This window comes from Echinops telfairi, unplaced genomic scaffold, assembly GCF_000313985.2.
Source record: "Echinops telfairi isolate 266 unplaced genomic scaffold, ASM31398v2 ScPeMD7_36;HRSCAF=134, whole genome shotgun sequence".
Taxonomy (NCBI): Eukaryota; Metazoa; Chordata; class Mammalia; order Afrosoricida; family Tenrecidae; genus Echinops; species Echinops telfairi.
Genome location: NW_022103934.1, coordinates 2936315 through 2944803, shown reverse-complemented (window position 1 = coordinate 2944803; position 8489 = coordinate 2936315). Strand labels below are relative to the sequence as shown.

Here is an 8489-nt window from a genome sequence, read left to right as displayed (position 1 = left end):
TGGGGGCTTCTTGGGAAAGGTCCCCCCGAACTCAGGCTGTGGGGATTTCGGGGGGTGCATGCCGAACTCAGGCTGTGGGGGCTTCTTGGGAAGGATCCCCCCAAACTCAGGCTGCGGGGGCTTCTTGGGAAGGGTCCCCCCGAACTCAGGTTGTGGGGGTTTCTGGGGGTGCATGCTGAACTCAGTCTGTGGGGGCTTCTTGGGAAGGGTCCCCTCAAACTCAGACTGTGGGGGTTTCTTGGGAAGGGTCCCCTTGAACTCAGGTTGGAGAGGCTTCTTAAGAGGGGTTCCCCCGAGCTCAGGCTGCAGGGGTTTCACTGTGGCTTCGCTGCCCTCAGGTGGCCAGAGCTTCCTGGGGAACCCCCCAAACTTGGGTTCTGAGGGTGGCATGGGGGAGGAGCTGGCCTCGGGCTGCAGGGCCTTCCCGGGCTGCTCGCCTGGCTCAGGCGGCGGGAACTTCTTGGACAGTTTGTGGGTCTCGGGCTTCAAAGCTTTCTTGGGGAACTCGCTGGGCTCTGCCTGGGAGATCCGGAACTTGGCTTGGAGGCTCCGGAAATCCTGGTGGCCGTCCTGTAGGGCATACAGCCAGTCAGGGGCGGGCGGGGGGTGGTGGTGGTGGGGGGGTAGGGGGGGGCCTCGTGCCCGAGGGCTGTGGACACACAGACACTGTCCCAAGAACACCCACCACCATGACCACTACCCACCCCCACCCATTCCCCAGCCCCAGCTCCTGTCCATTGTCACAGATGCACAGGAGGGACATGTTTGCAGCAAGTGTAGGCACCCAGCTCATGTCACAAGACAGCAGCCAGGTGGTGGTCGGACACCAGCACCCTCCCCTGGTCCCACATGCCTCTACGGTCCAGCGGCGATGACAGCAGGCACCCTTCTAGCCAGAGTCTCTGTAACGCTCACCAAATGACAAGGGTGGGGCCATGCAAATGAGACCTATGGAATTCTACCATGGGGCTCTCTTGGCTGGTTCTGTCAACTGCTGGGTTTAAAATGAGCCCCCTCAAAGCGGGAACGGGGGATCTTGCTACCATCCAAGAGAGAAAAGCAAGGCGCGATGCGTGTCTTTTGGTCCCTGGAGGTCCCCTCCGTGATCCAGGCAGGGGGCAAGAGGCGGGACACCAGAGGCAGTGGCAGCAGCACCATCAAGCGCACCCCACAGAGTGGGTGGCAGGCTTCGCAAGAGGGAGGCTGACTTGGTGGGAGGCTGCCTGTGCAGCAGGGTGCCTCCAGGCACTTCACTGGGGGAGCTAGGCTTGCTGACCCACCCGGAGCTCAAGTCCAGAGTGCCTTCTGGCTGAGGCTTGTGGTGGAAACTGGCGCCCTTTGGGCACTTCTCGGCAGTGTGACATGAGCCATGTAATATTGCCCGAGCAGAGCAGAGGCCAAGCACCAGAGAGAGGCCTGCCTGCGGGCCTGAGTGAGAAGAGGTTGTGCTGGCGATATCCTGAGCATTCCTGGTGTGGAATTGTCACCTGGTAACTTTCCGACTACAGCTTCATCATTGTGAGTCCTGCCTGAGTGGCCACTGCGGTGAATTGGCAAACCCAGCAGAGAGTGCCATGGGAGGGTCGGCCGGTGTCAGAAGTGGCCAGGAAGACAGGGGTGGTGGGGTGGGGGGTGGGGGGGTAGTGGAGGCATAGCTAAGACTCAGCTGTGGGCTGCTGTTGTTTGAGCCTCCTTCCTCCTTGGGAAGCCAGAGGTGGCCGGGCGCTGCCCGCCCCCTCCATCTTTACAACTGGGCAGGCCAAGGCCAAGGTTCCTGAGTGACCACAGGTCCTATAAGTAGGTCATGACTGGGTGACAGAGAGACGGGGAGGGGAGGTGACACCGTATGACCCACTTTGCCACCCCAGAGGAAGTCCCTGCTCTCAGCCAGACCTCATGCGGACCTGGGGGGTGGGGCAGACCCCCCACCCCTTGTATTCATAGCCCGAATGGTCCGTGCCCGGCTGCTTCCCAGATGGGTGCCCTTCGTGGGCCTTGCCCAGGGCTCCCCACTCCTGGACGTGCTGACACCCCACCACACCACACCCCACACTCTGGCAGGTGCAGGACCCTCCTGGGGTTGGGGACTCACCATGATGGCGGGTGGCTCGAGGCGTGAAGACCCAGGCCAGGCTGATGGATGCCTGCAGGAAATGGTCGCAGCTTCTGCTCTGGGGGTGGGGGCTATAGGGACTGTAGGGAAGGGCTGAGGAGGAAGGAAAGGAGGTGGGGACGCCCCAACCTGTCCTCAGATCCGGCAGGCACTTCTGTCCCCGATTCCTGTCCGATTTCCGCGTGCTACACGGTAGTGCGTGCCCCGCAGGGTCCCCAACTTGGCTCTGCTGTTCACCTCTGTGGGGCAGGGCTGAGTCTAGATGAGGGAACAAGGCGTCCGGGGCAGGCGAGGGCCACCACTGGGCATGGGGCTCAGTGGCTGCCGAGGTGCCCCAGACCCTGGAAAGAGGTGGGGCACTGGGGGGAGGGGCACTGCTCCCCTTCTTGCCTCACTGGCCTTCCGCATTTCATCACCTCCCCCCTCCCCCGTCTTCTGCCAACCCAGCTCAGGGCCAGACTTCCCCGTCGAGTGGGGCAAGGGGAGGGGGCGTGGCATGTGGGGCAGGGGGAATCCTGGCACCTTGGAGTCACCTGAGGAATGGACAGAGAGAACCCCTCATGCATTCTGACACTGTTGGTTTGGGTGTGACCCCAGTTGCTACTTACTTTCGCCCCTGCCCCTCCCCCCATGTGCAGAGCAGGGCTGCCCCATTGGCCTTTTTGGTTACAAGCTTCAGAAATTCGGGTGGCCAGACCTTTCCTCCGCGGCACTGCTGGAGTGGGTTTCAAACCACTGCGTTTAGGTGAGTAGTTGCTATGCAGTGGATTCCGACTCCTGGCCACCCCAGGCGTGCAGAGCAACACTGTCCCCATGGGGCTTCCAAAGCTGTGGCTTTTTGGAACCAGGTCACCAGGCCCTTCGTCTGCGGTGTCTCTGAGCAAGTTTGAATTGCCCACCGATAGGCGAGAAGTCAGGTGCTTAACTGATTGCACCACCAGCTAGCGGCGGTCTGAGTGCATTGAGAAGCGTCAGAAACCTCGTCCGGATGCAGATTCCCACCCAGATATAAGCCCCGGGGTAGGGGATGGGGCGGCCGCTGCTCACAGACACCGCCCACCGCGAGGGGCGGGAACAGGAAAACACGCGGGGTATTTGAAGGAGCAGGGTGCAGAAGGGACGGGCCACTTCCGGGGTGTTGGCCCCCCGGGTGTCCAGCCCTGCGTGGGGTGGGGGGAGGCTGGTCGCAAGAGCACTGCACGGAGCGGGGTGAACGAGGGGATGCGGGAATAAAAGAAGGCATGATCCATAGTCCAGAGTAGGCCGGAGGCTTGCCAGCAAAGGGGCAGCTGGGGACCCCTGGCGCCTCCGGCGGCGACGGGTGCAGGCCCCGGCAAGGCCGCCAGGAGGCGCGCCCCCCACTCCCCGGCGCCTCCGCGGTGCCGTTGGGCCTGAGCGGCCTGCGAGCGGGCAGCACGGCCGCGGCTGCACCTGGGGCAACGGGGCGGCGAACCCGCCGAAGAGGGGACGGCAGGGCGCCTTGGGGAGCAGGGCTTCGCGGTGGCGCGGGGCCCCGAGCTCTGCGGGCCAGCCGGGGTCTGAGCCTGCGGAGGGTGGGGGCCGGGAAGCCCCCAACCACACACACGTGGGCCGCCTCGGAGTGAGGGCGATCCTGAGGTCGGGGAGACTAAACGAGGGGTTAGGGGGCCAGGCTGGGAACACGCGCCCCAGAGCTTCTACCTCCCTGCGGTCAGCGCAGGTGAGAGTATTCTAAGCGGGCGGGCTTCGGGCTAGAGGAGCTGCGCGAAGAGGTTTGCGGGCTCTGCCTGAAGTTTCCGGTCAACCTGCCACCACCCTGGCTCCCACCCCCCAGCGGGGCCACGTGTTAAAGGTGGGCGTGCTAGACACTCCCTGTCTCCGCCTACAGACTGTGGGCGGCTCCTGCTGGGTGGAGCCGGGCGCTCGAGTTGGGGGCTTCGCTGAAGGAAGCGGCAGCGGTTGGGTGGCTTCTCTGAGCAGTCAGGGCTGAGGTAGGATGTGGCTTTGGGTGTGGACAGTGGAGGCTTGGGGCCCAGTTCCAGCTTGTTCTAGAAGGTGGCTGGGAGCCGTCCCCTCCTCATGGGTGACAGGCTAGAGGAGGGACCTGGACCTAGGTTCTGGGTCTCTGGAAGGACCTCTCCAGATGGACCACGGCATGGCCTGGAGTTGGGTGTTGTTTGGCCCTGGTGGTGCGGCCTGGTAACATTGGATTGCTTCCTGTAAGGTTAATGGTTCAAATCCACCAGGTGCGCTGTGTGGGAGCAAAACGAGGCTGGCTGCTCCCGTGAAGATGTAGCACCTCAGAAACCCTAGTGAGGCGTTCCACTTGCGACGATGGGTCGGTGGTTCGAACCCACCTCTTCAGGGAAAGGAGCCAGGCAGGAGGCAGGTTCACTGTCTTGGAGTTGTGGAGTCAGGATCAACTCTACGGCACTAACATCATGTACCAGGGCTGGTGGCACAAATGGCTGGCCCTCAAACCTCCCCTGTGGCAGTGCCACAGGAGAGGCCTGGCAACCTGCTTCCATAAAGACAACAGCCCAGACAGGGAGGGCGGGGGCACACTCACAAATATATATGACTTTTGAGAAGAGAGTCAAATGGGTATTCACCTTTGCTGCAATACGTTCATCAATGTGCTGGAGGCTGCCTGGGGCAGTTATGAAAATGTCTTAGATGTAACCGAACATTTCGAGGGAATGCGTTACTCAGCCTGGGAGATCAGGACCAGAGCCTTGGGGGCCAAGGTGAACCGGCTGAACCGGCTAAACAGTTCACAGAGAATGTTCTACATCCTACTTCAGTGACTAACAATTAGGGTCTTAAAAGATTGTGAGCCCCCATCTCAGGTGCAACTATTGGTCTTTCCCTGCCCACCTGGAGGGAAGAAGCATGATGGAAGGAGAAACACACATGGAAATACCAGGGATACCCCAAGAAACTGGAACTTTCCCCCCCAAAAGCTATGCATGAAAAATTTCTTTTTTCTACAGAACAACCTGATCATCTTCAAAGTACTCTCCATGACACTTAATACATTGGTCAAATTTGCTATTCCACTCCTGGACACATTTTTCTGTTTTTCTTTAAATTTTTTTCTTTTTTGGACACATTTTTCAAACTCATCTGTTTGGATGGCTGACAGCACCTCCCTTGTTTTTTTCTTCACCTCATCAAATTGCTGTCCTCTCATGTCCCTTTTCATTTGCAGACACAGAAAGAAGTCGCATGGATCAAGGTGAGGTGTCAGGTGAGTGGGGCAAGAGAGGCATGCTGTTTTTTGCCCAAACCTAGCAGCACTGAGATGCCTGCGTGAGCAGGTGCATTGTCCTGGTGGCAAAACTAGTCCCCTGACAAATCAGGCCTTTTGTGTGGCACACTGTTAGGCAATCTTTCCAGAACCTCTAAATAAAAAGCTTGATTAACAGCCTGGCCTGGTGGAACGAACCCCAAATGCACTAGGAGTCGACATTTTTGTCCATTTGGGAAGTTGATGGACGTCCAGAATGAGGTTTGTCATCAACTGACATTTTTTTGAAACAAGAAAACCACTTGTACACTTCAGTTTTTCACATAGTGCTGTCCTTGTAAGTTGTGTTCAACATCCTAACAGTTTCTGAGGCATTCTTCCTGAGCAGGAAACTAAATTTCACAACCACACGCTGTTCTCTTAAATCGGCCTTCACACACAAAAAAACAGGTTTGAGGAAAAATTGCTTTGATGCAAAAATTTATTGTGACCAGAGAGAACCTTCCCAGGTGATGCCACTGGATGCACTAACTCAAAAGTGAGTTGCTTGATGCTTGCTTAGCAGGAAAAATGCATGCTAAGAAAGTACTACTCCACCCAGCGCAATTCTGGTGGTTATTTTGGGGAGGGGGTACCCCCACGTAGTTTGTCTAGGCAAACATGAGCCTCTACAATTCTGAGACCAAGAAGAACTAGATGGTGCCCAGCTACCAAGCCCGCCTGCTCTGAAAGGCACCCCATGAGAAAATCCTGGTAGTGAGGGAGAGAAGGCAAAACCACAAGAAAAACTAGACCGGTTGGTCAGATAGACCGATGGACCCTGAGACTCTTGGTCATCCTTCAGATGTGGAACAGAGCTCAACCCCGTGTTAGAATAATGAACTCTTTAAGATCAAAAAGGCAGCATCTGCCCAAAGTTCAGCAGAAAGGAGGGCCACTGGGAAAAGGAGACACCAGGAAGAAGGGAAATGATGGGACGCGCAGGGGACAGGGATGTACAGGGAATGGGAAACTGAGGATCTGCTCTGTAAACCTTCCCTTCATTTACAATAAAGTTAAAACAGCAACATTAAAAGATCACAGCCAAGAGAACCCTATGGAAGCCAGTTCTGCGGTTGCTCCGGGCGCTCCGTTAGTCCATGTCAACTTGACAGGGGCCTTGGCCCCTTGGAGCGGGTCTGGGACAGCTTATCACTTGGACTCACTGTTATGAAGTCAATTTTGACTCCTAGCCACCAGGTAGGACAGGAGACAACTGCCCCTCCGGCCCTCCGAGGCGGCTGCCAATCTTTATGGGAGCAGATAGGGTCGTTTTCCTCCTGCGAAGTGGCTGGTGGTTTTGAACTACAGATGCTGTGGCAGTCGGCCCAAAGGCTGTGCCACCAGGGCTCCCTTACAGAGAGGGAGAATTCAGGCTAGAGGCATATTTGGGGGTTTCCCACAAGCGGTGGCAGGGCAGTGCTGGCTCTGGGTAACATTGCACGCAGAATAGGGTACAGGCATCTAAGTCCTCCTGCCTGGGCTTTTGGGACTGTCAGCTGAAGCAGGTCAATCACTTGGTGGTGGTCTCCCAGACTCCCTCCCAGCTGACAGGTGGAGGTGGAGTCTTCCCCCAGCCCCAGAGATCCCTGATGTGCCCACAGCTGGAGCTGAGCAAGGATTGCCCTGGAGGGGACCTAGAGGTGCCACTGGTCTGACTGACTGGCTTCAACAGACTCCAAGGCCAAGGCTGAACCTCGGGGAAGGGGTGGGGAAGGCAGTGAGGGGGACAAGCAAGCTGTGGCATGGTCAGGGTCGGGGTTTAACTGGAGGGGCCATGCTGGCTGCAGACCCTGAGGATGAGGAGGTGAAGATGGGGTGAAGGCAGGCCTAGGGGAGGAGAAAGGCGATGGGCTGTGGAGGTTTTGGGATCTTTCTGAACCCAGGTGGCTATGGCCCAGGGTGATGTAGAGCAGGGGCAGGGGGAGTGTGGGCCCTAATGCAGAGGTCCAGGATGGGGACCTTGGAGAGCAGGGTTTTCACCGGGAGGAGGGTGTGGGCCGCCATGCACAGGGGAGGGCCCCATTTTGTCTTTGGCAGAAGCAAGCTGTGGTCCCAGACTGAGGAAGGAAGGCGGTGGGAAAGGGATGTGAGAGAGTGCCCTGTGCACAGGCCCAGGCCCAGGCCCGGCTGTCCTGACTCACTGAGGTTTCCGTAAAGGCTAGGCCCCCTGGACCCGGCTGGCCAACCTCATGCCTTCGAAGAGCTTGGGTTGGAGAAGGGAACTTCTAAGGGAGAGTGACGTCACGCAGGGCAGTGAAGAGGAAGGTGGGCTGAAGCCCCGGCCTCTGGTGACTGTACCACCCACTGACCACCAGAGTACTCCGGAGCATGGGCCTTGGACCTGGGTGGCAGACCTGACACTCTCTACGCCCAGCCTCCTAGCCTGTCCCAACTCCTGGGGCTGGTTTGCAAGTAAGACAGGAAACTCCTCTCCTGCCTGGTTTCTGGACGTGGTGGGTCTGGGCACGAGATGCTGGCCACCAGGCAGCACTGGACACAAGCCTGTCTCGACCTTGATGTGACTGGTAACTGGCGGTGGGAAGTAAGGGACGGTTCTATCTGTGCTCACAGCGCCCCTTCCTCCATCGCTGGCTGTGAGAGCCCAGGACCGCTAGTCAGGTTTGCTGGAACCAGAGGGGCAAGGGACCCGCACACTGGCCGGCTCATAGCGGTTCCTTTATTGTCCCTCCGGTTACAAAACTACCCAAGGCCTCTCTTCCCCCAGTGCGGCCCGGCTCAGAGAGGCAAGAAAACCGGACTGTCACCCTCAGACGACCGTGGCGGCGACACTTTGGGTGCAAACAGGGCCGGCTCTGGGGCAAGAAGAGGAGGGGGCTCCTGAGCCTCCACTAGTGGCCCCGCGCCCGCGCCCTCCCCGTGCGCGCGGTCCCAGGCCTTACCCGCCGGCCCGCCGGGACGGGGCGGCCCGGGCGCGGGGGCTGCGGGGCGGTGGTCCTCCAGGTGCAGCGTCATGGCGGGCCGCGAGGCCGTGGAGAAGGCGCACTGCATGCAAGAGTAGCGGCCCCGCGTGTGCTCCCACACAATGCGGCTTGGGGCCGCGTGCCCTGCGGGCCGGCGCGCTGTCAGTCTGGAGTCGCCGCCCGG

The 8489-nt window shown here is 59.0% G+C and overlaps 2 protein-coding genes across 2 annotated transcripts in view; both read right to left on the bottom strand.

Annotated features, from left to right (window-relative positions):
* Positions 1–691, bottom strand: part of PRAM1 (PML-RARA regulated adaptor molecule 1) — a 6449-nt gene extending 5758 nt beyond the window's left edge. Inside the window, exons 1-2 of the mRNA XM_013008502.2 lie at positions 686–691; positions 32–570 (exon numbers count right to left, since the gene is read on the bottom strand). Coding sequence (XP_012863956.1) covers positions 32–570; positions 686–691 — 545 coding nt within the window. The remainder of the gene's footprint in view (positions 1–31; positions 571–685) is intronic.
* Positions 692–7088: 6397 nt separating this feature from the next.
* ZNF414 (zinc finger protein 414) overlaps positions 7089–8489 on the bottom strand; it is a 4236-nt gene continuing 2835 nt past the window's right edge. The window contains exons 5-6 of the mRNA XM_045290300.1: positions 8285–8464; positions 7089–8197 (exon numbers count right to left, since the gene is read on the bottom strand). Coding sequence (XP_045146235.1) covers positions 8121–8197; positions 8285–8464 — 257 coding nt within the window. The 3' untranslated portion in view covers positions 7089–8120. The remainder of the gene's footprint in view (positions 8198–8284; positions 8465–8489) is intronic.